Raw genomic sequence first — 18,609 nt, 5'->3', positions numbered from 1 at the left:
TGGCCAGAAAAGCAGGCATGCAAGGAATAGAAGGCAAGCATGCAAGGAATGAGAGTGAGATTCTGGCATGAGAATGGACCCCAGCTGTGTAGTATTCCCTTCAGAATGCATGACAGCCTCCTTTCTGGAGCCAGATGCTGGGAACTTTCAGCAGTTGAGGAAAAGCTCATCTCTTCCCTGGGGCATTATTTGTGAGTTAATCCACTAGTTCTCCATCCAGCACCAGTGAGGGGGCATTCTGTGATTGAGGAAGATGTTTATATAAGCCTCACACGTATGTGTGCCGTTCACACATTCCACATAAATAGGAGCATCCACCACGTGCCAGATAATGAGGCAAACAAGCCAGACACAGGCCCTGCCTCCACGGAGCTCATGATCTATGTGGGTACACAGATAACGAAGAAATAAATACAAAACTACAGCTTAAAATGTGGATGAGTGCCAGGAATAAAAAGGACGGAATGACCACAACTAGAAGGACCCACAACTAAAAATACACAACTATGTACCAGGGGGCTTTGGGGAAAAAAAGGAAAAATAAAATCTTTTTTTTTTTTTTTTTAAAAAAAGGCAATACTGAGAAAGTATAAGAGGAGGCACCTAGTTTGGATTAGAGAGTCAGAGAAGGCCTCTCTGAGAAAGCGACATTTGTGCCGAGACCTAAGGGATTATTAGGAGCTAGTTAGAGGGAACAAAGGATTCTAGGCTCCGAGATGAGGAAGGTCTGGTGAGTTCAAGAGCCCAGAGGAAGTCTGTGCGGCTGGAGCTCAGACTGAGGGAGGAGCTCCCGAAGGGGCCAGAGCCTTCAGGACCTCAGGGGCTCTGGTGAGAAGCTGAAGTTTTATCTTCACTCACAGAGGGCTATTTCGTCTTGTGCTTTGTAATTTTGGAAAGTGGACTCCTATTCATCAGGCCCTTATCTGTGAGAATCTTGTGCCACAGAGCTTCTGAGGTGAGAGTAGAAGCCTCGATAATCTATCAAAGAAACAAATCCTCTATTAGGGAGAGGCGTACGAGGATGGGGAGAGGGAAGGTGGGTAGGTCTCGGGGAGAAGAGATTGAGATCTAGAAGAGGAATGGGGCAGAGGATGGGAAATGGGTTGGGGTAGCTCAGGGATGGATTTTTGGCATGAGAATGAAGAGCTGGGTCTTCGTGTGTCTTGCTTTGTCTATGATGGTGCCTTGGTTGCAGGACAGGAAATGGGGGTACCAAGGTGCCTTCTGATTCTCTGGGGTTACTGAGGGTCGCGCACTTGGCATTTTATTCCTTGATCAATGGCTTCCAATCTGCCCATCATCTGTTTGCCCACAAGTACTGGGTTAATTAGCCCGGGGTCTTGAGGTCTAGCAGGGGTCTAGAAACGCCTGGTCAAGAAAGACGATTCTCCCGAGGGCCCGGGGAGGCCCCGCAAGAGCCCAGGGAGCCTTATAGTAACGGTTGCTCTGGACTGGCTCAGGCTCTGGTGACCCACGAGTTCGAGAACCAACCCCGCCCGAGGTCCCAGCAGCTCCCGCGCGCATCGTCAGGCCCTGATTGGCTCCGACGGACTCGCGCATGCTCCTTGGAGCGCCTGTGGGGCAGGGTTTCGCAGCGGGAGGGCGTCCTGGCCTCGTGTGACCTCTGGCTGTTGGGACCTTGGTGAGGCTCGGGGACTCCCAGGCGGCCTCCTGAGCTGGTTGTGAGCCAACCAGTCAGTTAACCTTCCTCTGCCGTAATCGCTTCTCGGTGAGTCACTCGGCCGTGGTGCATACGGTTGTTCCAAGGATCATCAGTTCATCCGGCTGGTCGTGAGACGTTAAATCCGGTCCGAGTCGTCCCTCTGGACAGTAAGTTCTCCAGTCACTGTTTCTATAGGAGTAAGTCAGCCAGCCCGTCACTTGATGCGCTCAGCAAAAATCGAGGAGAACGTTAAGTTTCAAGGAAACAGCCGGGTGGAGACGTGCTGAGGAAGGGCCAGGCTGGAACTGTCGCAACCCGAGAAGAAGGGGTAAATTCGGAAAGGGAAATGATGGTTTAGAGGGAGGGGAAGGAGGTCGCCTGTGGAGATGACCCGTGGGTGCGCCAAGGCCTGGGAGGGCATTGAGGCTGGGAAGAGATCAGAGTTAAAGTCTGCAGGACCGTTAAACACTGGGCAAAAAACCCTCTCGGTTTACGGATGAGGAAAAGGAGGGGAAACCAGAGAGGGGACAGCGCTTGCCTAAAGGGCGTTACTGGCGAAGCCCTGGCTGGCACCCCAGGGCTCTTCTCAGTCTTCAATTTGAGGTTGTAAATAAATCAGTGTATTCTCTGAAACAATTAGATTCTGAGAATTAATTACTAACTAAAATTTTTTTAAAAAACTAATCTAGGGGCCAGCCCCGTGGCCGAGTGGTTAAGTTGGTGCGCTCTGCTTGGGTGGCCTAGGGTTTCACAGGTTCGGATCCTGGGTGCAGACATGGCACTGCTCATCAGGCCACACTGAGGCAGCGTCCCACATGCCACAACTAGAAGGACCCACAACTAAAAAGACACAACTATGTACCCCGGGGGGCTCTGGGAGAAAAAGGAAAAAAAAAAAAAAAAGCTAAGCTAACTAACAGGAGAACTAGACACAGCAACTCACCCCTCTCAGTAATTGAACAAATAGATGAAAAAATTGGTATAAATTGGTATAGATATAGAATAGTATCAACCAAACTGACTTAAGTGACATTTAGAGAATGTTTCACCCATCAGTAGTAGGATACACATTCAAGGGTTTGTGGAACACTTACCAACATAGAACATATTCTGGGCTGTAAAACAAGTCTCAACAAATCTAAAGGAATTGACATCATATGAAGTATGTTCTCTAACCACAATAGAATTAAACTAGAAATTAGTAACAGCTAAAAAATCAACAAATATCTGGAAATTAAGCAAGGCACTTCTAAACAACTAATGGATCAAAGAAATAACATCACAAGGTGTCTTAGTTTTCTAGGGCTGCCATAACAAAGTTCTGCAAATTGAGTGGCTTAAGACAACAGAAATGTATTGTCTTATGGCTCTGGAGGCTGCAGGTCCAAAATTAAGGCGTTGGCAGGCTTGATTCTTTCTGAGGGCTCCAAGGGAGAGCACGTTCCGTGCCTCCCTCCTGGATCCTGGTGATGACTGGCAATCCTTGGTTGTCCTTGGCTCGTAGATCCATCACTCCCGTTCTGCCTCGTCTTCAAATTACCACCTTCTTGTGTGTTTCTGCATCCAAATTTTCCTCTTTTTATAAGGACACCAATTGTATTGCATTAGGGCCCACCCTTAACCTGATTGCAAAGGTACACCGCAAGGCCCTATTTCAAATTACGTCACATTCACAAGTATGTGGGAATAGGGCTTCAGCATATCTTTTCTTGGGGGCACGATTCAACCCCTAGCACAAGAGAAATTAGAAAACATTAGATTTGAATATACTTTAAAACACAATATATCGAAAGTTTTGAGATGTCACTAAAGCAGTGCTTAGATTAGAAAAGAAGAAAGGGCTCAAATCCATGGTAAGTTGCCACTTTAAGAAACTGAAAGAAAAGAAAATAAACCTGAAGCAAGCAGAAGGAAAGAAGTAATAAAAAGTAGAAATCAACAAAATTAAAAACAGAAGTAATACATAAAAATCAATGAAATCAAAAGCTTGTTCTTTAAAAAGCATTCAGTTGATAAATCTTGAGTAAACTGATCAAGAGAAAAAAAGAAGACACAAATTATAAATATCAGGAAGGAAAGAGTGGCTATAACCACAGATCCTAAAGACATTTAAACGATAGTAAGGGAATATATGAGTAACTTTATGCCAACAAATTTGATAACTTAGGATGGAATTCCTTGAAAGATAAAAATGACCATATTTCATTCAAGAATAAATAGATAGCCTGAAGAACCTTATACTATTACAGAAATTGTATTTGTAGTTAGAAATGTTTTTGTCAATAATACTCCAGGGGCTGGCCTGGTGGCACAGCAGTTAAGTGCGCACATTCTGCTTTGGCGGCCCTGGGTTCTCCAGTTTGGATCCCAGGTGCGGACATGGCGCTACTTGGCAAGCCATGCTGTGACAGGCATCCCACATATAAAGTAGAGGAAGATGGGCACGGATGTTAGCTCAGGGCCAGCCTTCCTCAGCAAAAAGAGGAGGATTGGCAGCAGATGTTAGCTCAGGGCTAATCTTCCTCAAAAAAAAAGGAAAGAAATGTCATACATATTGGGAAGGAAGAAATAAAACTGTCCTTATTCACAGATAACATGATTGTCTACATAGAAAATCCCGAAGAATCTGCAAAAAAAAATCTACTTGATTTTATGAGTGAGTTTAAGAGAGTTCCAGGAGACAAGGCCAACATACAAAAACTGATTTGATTTCTTTGTACTAGCTCAAAAAAAAAAAGGCCGATAAAAGCATTCTATAGCTTGACTGGGGTGGTCATTAAGTGTGTGCACTTGTTTGTCAAAACTCATTGGACCCTAGATAAAATGGATACCTTTTATTTGATGTACACTATACCTCAATAGGATGACTTTTAAAAATATTTTCAGATCCCCAGCAGACTTCTGTTTGCATCACATTGATCAGAACTATGTCATGTGGCCACTCCTAGCTGCAAGGGAAGCTAGGTAAGTGAGTATTCTTTATTTCTGTCCCTTATGCTGGTGCCAGAAAGAGAGAGCATGGTTGGGGATGTCCAGTGGGTCAGCAAGAAAGTGGTGCCAGGCACAATGAACAGCTGAGGCTCAAAGTCAGGCGTCCCAGTTCCAGGCAAACTCTCTTCAAAAACCAGGAAAAAGAGTACCCGGAAAGGAGAGACTTGTGCTTGTATATTTTTTTTCAACAAATACTTATCAGACAAGAACCTTTCTAAGCCCTGTGGAGGACACAAAGATCTGTTTGAGGCAGAGCCTTCTCTCGAGGAGCTCACTCTTGGGTAGATTCCCTCATAGGATGTTTCACCAGTTTCCCGGCTAGAACAACAACCAAATAAAGACGACACACGGCAGTGGGCTGTGCAGGGTGGATATAGCAGCTGCGCACGGCTGTCAGAGAACCAGGATCTCCATACTGGTGTCAGTCGGTGGCTTTGATCCTCGTGGTTGCCAGATGGCTGCTGCCCCTCCAGTATCACATGCGTATTCTGGGGAAGAAGAAAGCAACAAGGAGAAAGAGTGGTGCCAAAATCAGAAAAACTCAAGTCCCCAAAGTCTCCAGCAGATAGCCTCATATGTTTGATATTTTAAGTAGCTAGTCTCTCAAAAGTCTTTACTTAATAATAAATCTATCAGAGTCCAAGATGTTTATTTTTGCATTGTACATGTGGGAAAAGAGAAGAATACAGACAAGTATACAATTTAGGAAAATAGAGATGTCAATTACAATGTCATTGTTAGCAGAGCAAGAAACTATCAAGTCAGACCACGAGTGAGAATGCCATTCTACTTGAATATCATTTTCACAGACATGGAATAATTTCTAATGTCTTTGGAGTGTCATAAGACCACTTTGTTCAAATTGTTCTTCCAAGGGAAGATTTGTATTAACAGAGAACAGAGCAAGTCAGTAACAGTCGTGAATATTCATATAAAACTATATTGTAGAGGGGAACATAAGTTATATTCTTATAAACATTCTCAGTTTTGCACAATATCAAATCAGATTCCTTGAACCCTTTTATAACACAGAACAATATCTTTTTTTTCCTTTTTTTTTTTTTGAGGAAGATTAGCCCTGAGCTAACATCTGCTGCCAATCCTCCCCTTTTTGCTGAGGAAGACTGGCCCTGAACTAACACCTGTGCCCATCTTCCTCTACTTTATATGTGGGACACCTGCCACAGCATGGCTTGCCAATTGGTGCCATGTCTGCACCCGGCATCCGAACCAGTGACCCCTGGGCCAGTGAAGTGGAATGTGCGCACTTAACCACTGAGCCACTGGGCCGGCCCCAGAACTATATCTTTTGATTTATAGCTGCAGGGGAAGGGAACATCTCCTTCAATTCTTTCTGACACTTGTTTCCTTTATTATGAAAACATTTTTTTAACCAGGATTTGGAATTTCATTAGTTAGTGTTATATACAAAAACACCCCAGACCTTCAGAGTTCAATTGTGATGGCAAAAAAAAAAAAAAAAAAAAAAAAATGGGGTGAAGTCTGAATAGGCTTTTATTTGCTGATAATAATTTAATAGCATTGTTCTTGTACTTGGCTCATTGGCCAGAACTGTTACATGGCAGCCCTGAGATATTAAGGAGGCAGAGAAATAGAGTTTTTCTCATTTAACTGGGGACTTGATCACCTGAACAAATTTGAAATACTAAGAAGACACAGGAGGGTGGGTATCACATAAGCAACTCTCGGGGTCTGCCTGAGACATTGCCCTAAAAGAGATGGACAGATAGGAGTGCGGAAGAGAGTGTGAGAAAGGAGGCTGCTTGCTGGTTGTGAAGATCCTGGAAGGATACCAGAAGGAAATTACATCTGACCAGGACTTGAAAAGAGAGGTAGGATCTGTATGGGGGCAGAGGAGAGAGTTGCAGAAGGATGCTGGGAAAAGGGTAGTGGCCTCAATAAACATGCAGAGGTAGGAAGGTATGGAGCATATGTAGAAAGGTACCTTTTCCTCTTTGGCATGCAAGGAATGGCGGAGGCTTAGGGAAGGGGGCAGTGGAAATAGGGCAAGTGAGGGGCAAATTCATGGAGAGCCTCTGATGCGAGGCAAGACAGTTTAGAATTTATTCTGTCAGCCATAGAAATGTCTTTTATTGGTCAGATATCTCTTAAATAAATCCCAGCCTCTCCTTCCCCCATAGCCACTGTTCCAGCACAGGCCACATCGTCTCTCTCCTGAACTCTCGCTTCCTTAATGCAGACCCGGAGGGACTTTTTTAATGCCCAAAACTGTTCCCCCATGGATCAAAACCTTTCCGTGATTTCCGTGACTTCTTCATCGACTGGGGAGAGAGCCCAAGCTCCTCAGCCTGGTATTTGAGGCCCTTTAAAGTGGTAAGGGGTGGAGTGAAGACTATGGGGGAGAGAAGAAAACAGACATGGTGTTGGGGCTCCACAGAGGGTCATGGGGACACTCTTGTCTTCTTGAAGCTGCTAGCTGCTGGTCCCACGAAGCTCCTATTTGCGAGATGAACAGACCTTAAGGGTGGTGGAAGAGACAATAACCCCTAGTAAGCAGTGAATTTATTTATACCCCCATCCCATGCCTCTTACTGCTGCCCCTCTCCTCATCCATTCCAAATCCTTTCCTCCAGGACGTACAGATCTGAGGTCAGAGTTAGCAGCAGGGTAGGTCCTGGTCCTCTCTTGTCCCTGAGATCCTGTTGGTGCTGATGGCACTACCACTGTTGCGGTTGGGTAAGTAGAATGAGAGACAGGGTGGGAGGTGTCTGTGGAAGCCATGAAAGGGCTGAGATGGGTGTGAGTGGGAGTGGAAGATGGGCAAGACTGAAGTAAAGTGAAGAAGTGAGGACCTAAAGAATTAAGTACTTGATAACTAATAAATAATACACACCTTCCATGTGCATATTCTGTGATTGGCGTTGTGACCCACCATGTGTTCCATTTCATCAACCCAACAACTCCCTGAGGAATTGTTATCCCCGTTTCGCGGATGAGGAAATAGGCTTTGGGGAATTAAGCAACTTGCTCAAAGTCACTAGAAATTTGCCTGATGCTGTTACTCTTTCCTCCATAACCTGGGGCAGGGCCCTTTAATCTCTCTGAGCCTCACTGTCCCCGTCTGTCTAGGGGAGTAATAACAAAACCATTATGAGAATGACTTAAGCTGATTTCTGTGAAGGTGTTTGGAAATCTATAAACGTTTACACAGGTTGGTGTTACAAGAGTCATTTTAGAATATCATTACTAGAAGTGGCCTCGGGAACCAGAAAGTTTACCGATATCTCCATTTTGTACCTGAGAGAGTTGCTGCCTAGGAAATGGAGAAGGAAGGAAAAGAAAGAATTGTTCACTAAGAGCCAACAGCTAAGGTACAGTCTGCAGTTATCATCACCAGCGCCATGTGCCTCTGTAGTTAATATCTTTAATTCTCACAACATTGCAGCTTTGGTATTATCGTACCCCTTTTTCTGGTTGAGAAGCTGAGATTCAGAAATGATGCTACATAGCCAAGGTCAAAAGATACACTTACTACCAACAACAAGAACAGTGGAAAACCCAGCAGTCTAGATTGGGTGGTGCAATTTAGGAGTCCCCAAGATACCCTAGGTTCAGTGATTTACAAGAAGTACCTACAGAACTCAGCAGAAGAGTTATTTTCATAAAATTTATTATAGCACAAGAATAGAGATTAAAATCAGTAGAAGGAAGAGGCACATCAGGCAGGGTCTAGGAGAGACCAGGCATGAGCTTCCAGTTGTCTCTCCCAGTGGCATTGTGCAGACAGTGCCTACTTCTCCCAGCAACAACGTGTGGCAACACGCATAGTATTGCCAAGCAGGTACACTCACCAAGCCTTGGTGTCCAGGGTTTTTACTGGGGGTCTGGTCCTGTGGGCATGGCTGATCACGCCCACGTCTGACCTTAGTCTCCAGCCCTTCCAGAGGTCAAGCTGATATCATGTGGCCCAAGGTCCCACCATCAATCACATTGTTACATAGGCTATCTGGTGTGGCCCAAGGCCCCAGGTAAACAAAGACACTCTTATGAGGCAGGATATTTCAAGAGCCTAGAGGCTACCTTCCAGGAGCTGGACAAGGGCCAAACCTTTTTAGGGTAAGGTTAATCCTTTAATGCACCAGTGGGATACTGGGGCACACTAGCTGAGTCTGTTTTTCAACTTGAATCCCCACAGGGTTGCTTTCTCATGTTTTGATGAAAGTCAAGAAGATATCAATGGAAGAGGGCCTGTGCACTACAATCTCTGGCATATTTGAATTTCCTGAAGAATCCCCAAGCAATTCCATGATCTTGGCCTACTGGCTCAATAAAAATACCACCTCCCCAGTAGACACAAATCAACCAATGCTACCATGGTCGATAATACCACGGACAGATTCCACATTATTTGGAATCTTGAGGAAAAAGACTATACCCAGCTGATCTACAATATACTCCAAAGGGACAGCATATTTATTCTATGCAGATCTAGGAGAACACAAGAGTGCTTTCCTGAGGGAGAATATTGAACTTTCCGTCTCAGGTGACATTCAGTCTCATGCGATGGGTGCTATGGAAACAAGAAACTCCAGAAGGGGTCATGGTAGTTGTGTGGTTTTTATTTCACTAGGCACTGGGCTTTACATAACCATAGGTATTTCATTTTTACAACAATAATACAATGCGATAAGTACAGTTGATAAGTATTTTTCTACATAGAAATGGCAAAGAGGGGAAGAGACTTGCCCAGCAGCATCCAGCCAGTAAGAGATGGAGGCGTAAATGATCGCAAATCAGCTGGGAAGGGGCAGAGCCTAAGAGGAGAGTTGGACTGGGAGAGAGGGAGGCAGAATAGGAGCTGGCCTAGGAAGTCTAGGCTGGGAGACAGGTAAGGGATGTTAGGCAATGTAGACACAGGAAATTCACTCACCCTCGGTCTTGAAAGTCCAGGGTCTGGTTCAAGCTCTGCCACCTTAAGCAAGTATCTTCAGTTTGCTCATCTAGACAATGGGGGTGCCCCTTCCACACAAATACGCTTGTGAGAAGCCAACCAACAATAACAATCCCAGGTTCCATGAGGTCGTCGGAGTGGGGGAGGGGTACCAAGTGAGCTAATGGGTGGGAAAGCACTCTGTAACCTGGAAACACTGTGCATCAGTGAAGTGTCCACGAGGGTCCCTTGTCTCCAAGGTCTGAATGCAATCTGTCTCTCTCCTCCAGACCTGATCCCGAAACCGGAGCTTCACATTCCTGAGATTCTTGTGGCTGAGGAGCCTGTGACCTTGACCTGTACCTTCAAAGGCACCTGCAAAGAAACCAAAGCCCCACTCCTCTCCTGGAAAGAGCCCATCACACCCTCCAACACAGACAGCTCCAGCAACTCCTCCACCTCCTCCTCAGTGCTGCACGTCAGCTAGAAGCCTGAGGACCATGGCACCACTATCAGATGTCATTTGAACTTCTCTCTAGCTAACTTGACCAAAAGTAGCATGCTCAAGCTCCAGGCAGTCTGTGAGTGCTGGTGGGTCAGGGAACGTTCAGAGTCCGGGAGAAATGGTGGTCCCAAGAGAAATTCCTGAGTCCAGGGAGAGAAGGTGGAGAAGTCTGGGAAGCAGTCACGTCTTCCCCTGGTTTCTGGGGCTGAAAGGCCAGAGGTAAAAACTGAGCCCAGTCAGATGGGGAGAGAGGGTGAAGGGGAGCTGCTCGGAGTCCCGGTCCCTCTGGGCTTCTGGAAAGTCTTTCTGAAGCTCCCTGTGAATCACCAATAAGGAGAAGGCTGGGACCTGGAGGAAACAGAGAAGGGACATCAGGGTGCCTTGCTGACTCCTGACCCTCCCTCCCCACAGCACCTCCCAGGCTGCTCTATTCCTCTTGTTCCTTGAAGAAGACTCTGCAGTGCAGCTGTTCCTTCCAGGGGATCCCTACACCCTCCGTGCAGTGGTTGATGGACCGTGTTCCCGTGAGTGTGAACAGCATGAGTAACATCCTCCACATGACTTCAAGCGTATCTGTGCCCTGGGCCAACAGCACCATCAGCCTCACTGGGGATCCAGAAATAGTCACAAAACTCCACTGTGAGGGGAAGAACGAATATGGAATCCACACTTCAAGCATCTTCCTCATCCCACGTGAGTGTACGGAGGTCTAGTGACTGGGCTAGAGCAACACCACCTAAGGACCAGGATGAGGATGGGCACAGGGCCACTGGAAAGAGTAGTAGCTCGAACTTCGCAGCCTTAGGAGGAAAACTACTCTTGCTTCTCTCTGATTCCAGATAAGAATTCAGTTTCCAATGTGTTCTTGAAAGGGCTGATCCAGGGCGTTGTATATGGATCCATTGCGTCAGCACTACTCTGCTTCTTCTTTGTCCTTCTTACGTGAGTATCAAGTTAAAATTCATCAGCAAGCCTTTCCTAAAGCCTACTACATTTATTTATGTTCTTTATTTCCTTCCTTATAATTCTTCCCAGTTTATTCTTCTTTTTCTGCCCTCTTGGTATGGTCTCTTGTATCAGTAAATTTCAGCCATTCTTCTTTTCCTTTATTTGCATTTAAGGCTGTGAATTTCCCTGTAGCCGTGACTTTAGCTGCATTTCACAAATTTTAATATAAAGTATTTTATTATCATTTGGTTAAAATATTTCTGTCTCATTATGATTTCTTGACCCATGAGGGTTTTCTTAGACACATCGTTTTCTAATAATCCTCTTTATTTCTGGCTTAAATCAAATAAGGTCAGAGAATATACTATGCTTGGTTTCAGTTCTTTATTTTCTTTGTGGCACAATTTTTGTTTAGTTTTTATAAATATTCCACGTGGGCTTGAAAAGAATGTGTATTCTACACTTGTTGAATGCAGTGTTCTACATATATATAGCCTTTAAATTGAGTTCATTAATCATGTTGTTTAAATTTTCTCTAGTTGTGCTGTGACTTCTGCTTGGCGCCCTTCTCTACACTTCATCTCCCAGCCCTGTGCCCCTCTCACACCTAGCTGATGTTTCCTCATCATTTAGGACTTCAGTCATGTGCTCTAGGAAACCTTCCCTGGCACTGACTGGGTACCTTTTCAGAGCTCCCATAGCCATCTGGGCTTTGGGGAATTAGCATTAGTGATTTCACTCTGATGTGACTAAGTGTGTATATCTTTTTTTGTTTGCTGTTATTTATATTTCTTTGGCCTCTTTAATCTATGCTTTGGTGTCTTTTATCAACTCTGGAAAATTCTCAACCATTGATTCATATATTGCCTCTGCCCTTTCTTTTCACTATGAGGCTCTTATTCAATATTTGTCAAATTTTATTTTTTTCTTTCTGCCTCTTACCCTGTATCCTGTATTTTCTAGGGATATAGACAAATAAGCAAGTGCTAGGTTAGAGGTCTGTACAAGGAAAATACTAAGGGAACCCTACCCATTCAGCATCTCCATCCTTGGGGTCAGGGGGCATCAGTGCTGACCAGAAACCCTTCAGCCTACCTCTAGAGAGCCCTCTCCAACATAGTACTTTGTCACTATTACAAATGATTTCCTTTTTCCCCAATTATCTTATCTCCTCCTTTCTCACTCTCAGCAATAAGGTTTACCCGCTTCACAGGAAAAAAGCAACTCCCCAACACCTACAAAGTTATCACCATTGGCACTGATGATTTATCCTTACCTTTTTCAGGGAAAGAGGCATCCCTCTTCCTGCCCAAGGTTAGCCCCACCTCTTGTGCTTGGGAATCCATCTTCTCCACATTCCATTAATCATCCTTTCTGTCTCCTAAATTTCCACTCATTCTTTCTTTACTGGCTCGTTCTCTGAAGGATATAAACATGCCCAAATCTCTCCCATCTCAGCCCACAAACTCCTTCTCTGTACCACCCAACATTTTTTTAGAGAGAATAGCTTACACCAATTCCTGATTCTCATCACCCTTACCTTTTTCAACCCACTACAACTTGCTCTCCAGCACCATGCCACTGAAACAACAGTGTCTAAAGCAACCAGTTATCCTTATTCTCAAAATCCAGTGGCAGATGTTCTGTGTTTTTCCTGTTCATCTTGAGGCGGTGGTTATGATTTGGGTGGGTGGAGAGAGGCCTTTCTACCCAGTGGCTTCTTTTCATAGTGAAGGAACATGGCAAGGCCATCTGCTGAAAGTGACGTGGGTAGGAGCAGGGGTCGGGGAAGGGAACTAAGGACAGTGGGGATGGTATTAGGGGTGGCTGGAATAGCCACTGAGGAGAATGAATGGGATGTGTACAGGGACAAGGAAAACAATTGGTGAGCAGCAGCAAAGGCCCAACAGTGACTGGAGATTATTCATTGTTAATGGCATCAAGTGTCATTGCTGTGTGGTGTTCCTCCCAGCAGTGGTCATTGGAAGAGAAAGTAGATGGGAGCATTGATCTAGGTTTGGGTCTTTGTAGACAGGATGCCATGGAAGGGTGATGAGGTGGGAGACAAGGGAGGTGAAGAGGCTGGAGGGAGAGAGCACTTCAAGCGGGTTGCTGTTTGTACCCAATTGGGTAGGGAAAGAAGGAAGAGAAACCAAGAGAGTCTTTACAGATGCTAGAGAATGTGATGTCTTGGAACTGAGGCTTCCACCCGTGAGATCCAAGAAGAGTAACATGTGATTAGAATGAGAGCATGAGAAAGCTGGACGGAACGGAAGAACCAGCAGAGCATGAGGTAGTGGGATTTAAATTTTCACAGGTAGAAAAGTTTGGGAGGATAATGGACCCCTGGTAGCTAAGAGAGATGAGTCACATTAGTCAAGACTCTTCCAATTATGGGTGACAAGAGCTGAACTCAACAAGTTCAAGGAAAAAGGAAACAGTTCTAGTTATCTGTTGCTATGTCACTACCACCCAAAACTTAGTGACTTTAAACAATGGTCATTTGAGTATATCTTGCAGTTTCATGAGTCAGGAATTTGGGTAGGACTCAGCTGGATGATTCTTTTGCTTCCTGACACATCCATTGAGGTCACTTGGTGGTATTCCGCTGGCAACTGGGCTGGGCTGGAGGATCCAAAATGCCTTCACTCACGTGCTTAGGATTGACTCAGCTGAGCCCCTCTCCCTTTCCATGGAGTCGCATGGCCTCTCATCTCTTCCAAGACAGAAGTTGCCAGTCCTTTTTAAGGCTAGGCATGGAATTGACAGAGTGTCATGTCTGCCATATTCCCTTAGAGCAAGTCATAGACTAGCCAAGCATCAAGGGGAGAGGAAATAGACCCTGCCTCTCCATGGGAAGAGTGCCAAAAATTTGCAGCCATCCTTAATCTGCCACATATTGACCATCTATTAAGTCTCAGACTTAAACAATGAAGATTTGTTTTCTCATAATCCTAGAGGCTGGAAGTCCAAGATCAAGGAATCAGTGGGGTTGGTTTCTCCTGAGGCCTCTCTCCTGAGCCTGGAGATGGCCACTCTCTTGCTGCCTCTTCACATGGTCGTCACTTTGTGCACACACACCCCTAATTTCTTTTCCTCTTCTTACAAGAACACTAGTCATATGGAATTAGGGCCCCACCTAACAGCCTTAGTTTAACTTAATCACTTCTTTGAAGGCCCTATCTGCAAGTAGAGTCACATGGATTAGGGCCCACCCATATAACCTAATTTTACCTTAATTACCTCTTTAATGGCCCTGTCTCCAAATACAGTTACATTCTGAGGTACTGGGTGTTAGAACTTCAGCATATGAAAGGGCGGAACACAATTCAGCTCATAACATGAATATCTACACTTCAGGCATGACTGGATCCAGGCACACAAATGATGTCATCAGGAGTCTGTCTGTCCCTGTCCTTGGCTCTGCCTCATTCTGTGTTAGCTTGATATCTGGGAGCTCGCTCCACCTAGTGGGCAAGGTGACCAGCAGCAGTCCCAAGTTCACACCCTCCTACCTCAGCAACTTTAGCTAAAAGAGAACTTGTCTTCCTCGTAGTGATAGATCAGTCCCAGAGAAGACTCTGACTGTCCCTGCTTGAGCCACAGGCCTGACATGGACCAATGGCCGAGTCCAGGTGGGCAAGGTACTTCGATGAGCCAATCCTAAGTCTGCTTACCCTGCTGTGTCCATTCCCACAGAAACCACAGTAAAAGCTCCTAGCGATGCATCTCCCTCACTCCTTCCACCTCCTGACAACCTGGGGCTTCACTGTGTGGCCCCGCACACTATGGCATGCCCCCTCTTCTTGGAACTTTGAGTAACAAACTGTCTTTTCAATGGTAGTTGTCCCCTGATCTGTTGGCTTCACCACACCTGAATGCAAACACAATTCCAGGTACATTTTGAAACTGCTTGGGAAGAGCCAGACCAGGCAAAGCAGGGGACCAGCAAACAGGCCCTTGCAGTTGCCAGGGCAAGAGAGAAAGGGACTGGTTATCTAGTCTTCGGTTCACTCACTGAGCAGAGCACTACACAGCTCTGAAAAAAGAAGAGAGGTGCAAAAAAGATCTGTCCAGAAAAAAAAAATGTATACGTATCCAAACATTACGGGGCTGGGAAAGAAGCAGAGGAAAGGCACAGTCATGAAGGGCCAGTGGGCCAGAAGGCTGGGACTCTGGGGATGCTGGGGAGCCATGGGAGGGCTGCGAGCCAAGAGAGGGCCCAGGCCAAGAGAGTGCGGATTCATATCCCTTTTTGCTGAGGGAAGGGGAGTACTGGTCACAGAACCAGCCAATGGAGGGAGATGCGGTCTTCTGACCCCGAGCCTAAGCCTCCCTCTGGGAACCGGGGCCACTGAGCACAGCATTAACCACAGGGCTCATTGCCTTAGAATGAAGATCCTTAAATGGTGGGAGGAGACTCAAATCCCCAAGGCCAAAGAGGCCCTGATCCTCAAGGAACCAGAGCCGCTGGAGGAACCAGAAACACCCAAGGAGTCTGAAGCTGAAACCCCATGGGCCTCAGTTGGAGGTAAGTCCCTAGGCCAGTCCGAGCCCGGGCTGTCCACCAGCCAGGCTGCCACACAGCTGAGGCCAGCGCTCACCCACTGCCTGTTGGGAATACCAAGGAGCACTCGTTATCAACAAAGATTCCCGGGGCCCCCCTGCAGAGGGCGGGAGCCCAGAGGGTCTGCGCTGGCGGCAAACTCCCCAGCTCACTACGATGCATGGCCGCCAGCACAGAGAACCCGGGCTGAGCATCTGTCTGGTTCTTCAAGTCGAGGCCCCCTTCCGGCAGCAGGGAGCCCTGCACCATAGACAGTGAGAACCCGAGGGATGCCAGACCAAGCCCCTGCCCCAACAGGGGAGGCAGACTCCGCCACAGGCCGCCGCCACTCTGCCAGAAAAGACAGGAAGTACTAGAAAGGGGGCTTTACTGGTCTGCTTGGGCTGCCATAACACAGTACCGTGGCCTGGGCAGCTTAAACAACAGAAATGTATTTGCTCACGATTCTGGAGACTGGAAGTCTGGGATCAAGGTGCCGGCCAATAGCATTGGGCCCTTCTGAGGCCTCGCTGCTTGGCTTGTAGACGGCCGTCTTCTCTTCGTGTCCTCGCATGGCCTTCCCTCTGTGTGTCTGTGTCCTAATCTCCTCTTCCTCTGAGGACAGCGGTCACACTGGATTAGAGCCCACCCTGAGGCCCTCGTTTTTTACCTTAATCACTTCTTTAAAGGTCTGTCTCCAAATGCACTCGCATTCTGAGGTACTGGGATTAGGGCTTCAGCGTAGGAATTAGGGGGGACCCAGTTCAGAAGAGAGGCTTCAAGGAGCTACTTGGATCCCTCCATTTGTGGGAGACCCAGGGGGGAAGGGTCTGCCCACGGCAGGGGAACGGCAGGATCTGGTTCTCCTGCGGTCTAGGGCTCTTGAGAACGAAGACCGTGGCCGCTCGAACTCCAGATGGATCGTGACAAACACGTGGCGTCGCAGACGTGTGGATCTGCCTGCCCAGTCAGACCTGCGCAAATCTGCAGAGCAGGAGCCGCGACTCCATCTCAGACTCTCAGACCAGAGGCCACAGCTCAGCCCTCACCCAGTCACTCACTCGGCAGATGTCCCCCGAGGCCTCCGAGTGCCTGGCCTCTCATCAGCGCGCTCTGGGGACACACCTGCTCCCTGCCCTTGAGGAGCAGGCCGTCTGCGCAGGCAGGCCGACCCCTGGGGCACAGACGACACACAGAGCACACTGCAGGGAGGCGGCACTAGGAGGTGGACTGCTGCTAATGCAGAGGCCACACGGGCACTGTGAGCCCAGAGTGACAGCGACCCTTCTGCAGCCTCAGGGGCACCAACAACCCAATCCAGCCCCAGCATGCTACCAAGAGAGAAACTGAGACCGTAGGAGGGAAGCAACTGAAACATTAAAGAAGTCCCCAAAGTCTCTCTGCAGGGACATTGGGGATCGTGAGGCCCCACCCTCCACATCCCCACATCACAAACGGAAACTGAGGCTCAAAGTGCCTCAGGCCACACCACAAGACTATGCCCTCCTCAGGACCCCTGAATCCCAGGGGCCTTGGTGCCTGGAGCAGCTGTTCCTGCCCCTGGCTTTTTCTCCTGACCTTATAAGACTCTAGTGCAGGGGTGACAGACTCAGAAGCCCCCAGGGGCTCAGCAGGAGACACAATGAGCGCAGAGGCCTGGGGGGCCCGCCTCCCTCTGGAGAGCAGGTGCCGCCCAAAGGGGGCGCTAGCGCCAGTGAACTCCGCTCCGCCACCATCTCCTTCTCCCACCTCTGAGCAGAAATGACATTTCTATTGCCAGGTCTTCTGGATTTATTTTTAGAAGAATCCGGAGGTCTAGATTTCACTGTGAAATTTCTGGATTCGAACACGTTACTAATTGAGACCATGTTTTTAAAAAGCAGCATGAGTCTAAGCAAAGCCATATGTGGACCTCTCATTTGCAAATGTAATCAGAAGCATAGACGTAGAGGGGACACCCTTTTTCTAAATCCGTCTTCCACCAGAAGAAGGTGTCGTTCTTCGGATGGTAAACCTTGCCAAGTGCAGCAGAATCCCGGGCACTAGGAAGAGCCTTGGGTCTGGAGGGATGGGGAAGACTTTCCCAGGTGGAGGAGGATGTTCCAGGTGTTCATTCCCTCCTGGGGCCGCAAACATCCCCTGAAGCCGCCCCTGTGCCAGGCCCTGGGTTGGAGATACAGAGATGAGTCAGATCCGGGTTGTGCCCTCAAGGATCTCCGGGTTGTCACAGCCTGCATGGCCAGGGCTGTGCAGAGGGAGCATCTGGGAGGGGCGAGGGCCCAGCACTGGGGAAGGCAGGGCTCGGTCTCCTGGGGAGCCGGGGCATGGCCACCTGAGCTGGGCAGACATGCTGGGAGGGCTGGTGGCATTGCAGGCCTAAAGCAGGAGGCACGTTGGGGCCCCGGAGCACTCCAGCAAGGGCAGGCGACAGGGAGAAATGAGCCAGACAAGATGCCACAGGCTGGGCCCGGTGAAGCTCCCCTGCAAACAGGCCTCAATGGTCACCCGACCCGCTCTCAGAGAAGCAAGAGGGCCTGACTCCTGGGCGGCTCCCCCTCCCCATGAGGGACACACATGGCAGTGACAGCATCCTTGAGTTAGACTTCAGAGGCCCAATGCCTCATTGTTTAGGGGATCATGGAGACAGGGAGACCGACTTCAGGAAAAAAGTGATGTCCCCATGGGTGGGCAGTGGGGTGGGAGTGGCAGGGAGCCAACAGCAGCTCCACAAATAAAGATAAGATTGGAAAGTGGATCATCTTCCAAAAAGTGGTTACAGGGCTGACTTCTTTCTCCAGAGTCAAGGGAGAGGCATGAGAGGGCAATAAGGGGTCAGACAGACACGGCTCCAGCCCCAGGCTGTGCAACCTTGGGCCAGTCACTTAGCTTCTCTGAACCGGGCTAAGCATCAAAAGCTTGAAGGGCAGTCATGAAGCTCATGGGGAGATCCCATGCAGAGGACTCAGAGGAGCCCACAGCTCCTCCCCTCCTCAGCGGACATTTACTGATGTCTCCTGTGTTGGGGGTCCCCAAGACCACACTCG

At 47.7% G+C, this 18,609-nt stretch overlaps 1 protein-coding gene across 2 annotated transcripts; it reads left to right on the top strand.

Annotated features, from left to right (window-relative positions):
- Positions 1-1,692: 1,692 nt before the first annotated feature.
- Positions 1,693-18,317, top strand: LOC106822354 (SIGLEC family-like protein 1). 2 transcript variants are annotated; one of them, XM_044759848.2, is made up of 7 exons: positions 1,693-1,830; positions 4,550-4,627; positions 9,857-10,147; positions 10,483-10,764; positions 10,911-11,013; positions 15,411-15,550; positions 16,443-18,317. In XM_044759848.2, exons 3-7 carry the CDS (start codon positions 10,126-10,128, stop codon positions 16,490-16,492), a joined length of 597 nt encoding a protein of 198 aa, XP_044615783.1. In that variant the 5' UTR covers positions 1,693-1,830; positions 4,550-4,627; positions 9,857-10,125; the 3' UTR covers positions 16,493-18,317. The 2 variants fall into 2 exon arrangements, 1 of the variants encoding a protein (XP_044615783.1); XR_011498537.1 differs by lacking the exons at positions 15,411-15,550; positions 16,443-18,317 and having other exon boundaries at positions 9,857-10,290; positions 10,911-11,270.
- The last annotated feature ends 292 nt before the right edge of the window (positions 18,318-18,609 follow it).

The sequence above is a fragment of the Equus asinus genome, chromosome 26 (genome assembly GCF_041296235.1).
Source record: "Equus asinus isolate D_3611 breed Donkey chromosome 26, EquAss-T2T_v2, whole genome shotgun sequence".
In the NCBI taxonomy this organism is placed as follows: domain Eukaryota; kingdom Metazoa; phylum Chordata; class Mammalia; order Perissodactyla; family Equidae; genus Equus; species Equus asinus.
Note: the sequence above shows the minus strand (reverse complement) of the source record. Positions and strands in the feature narration are given on the sequence as shown.

Bases quoted from the DNA above. Each gene is read 5' to 3' on its own strand.
- LOC106822354 (XM_044759848.2), top strand. From the start codon at position 10,126: ATGCTCAAGCTCCAGGCAGTCT. The intron at 10,765-10,910 runs GTGAGTGTACGG...CTCTGATTCCAG, and splicing joins AAGCATCTTCCTCATCCCAC to ATAAGAATTCAGTTTCCAAT. The intron at 15,551-16,442 runs GTAAGTCCCTAG...CCTGCGGTCTAG, and splicing joins CCCATGGGCCTCAGTTGGAG to GGCTCTTGAGAACGAAGACC.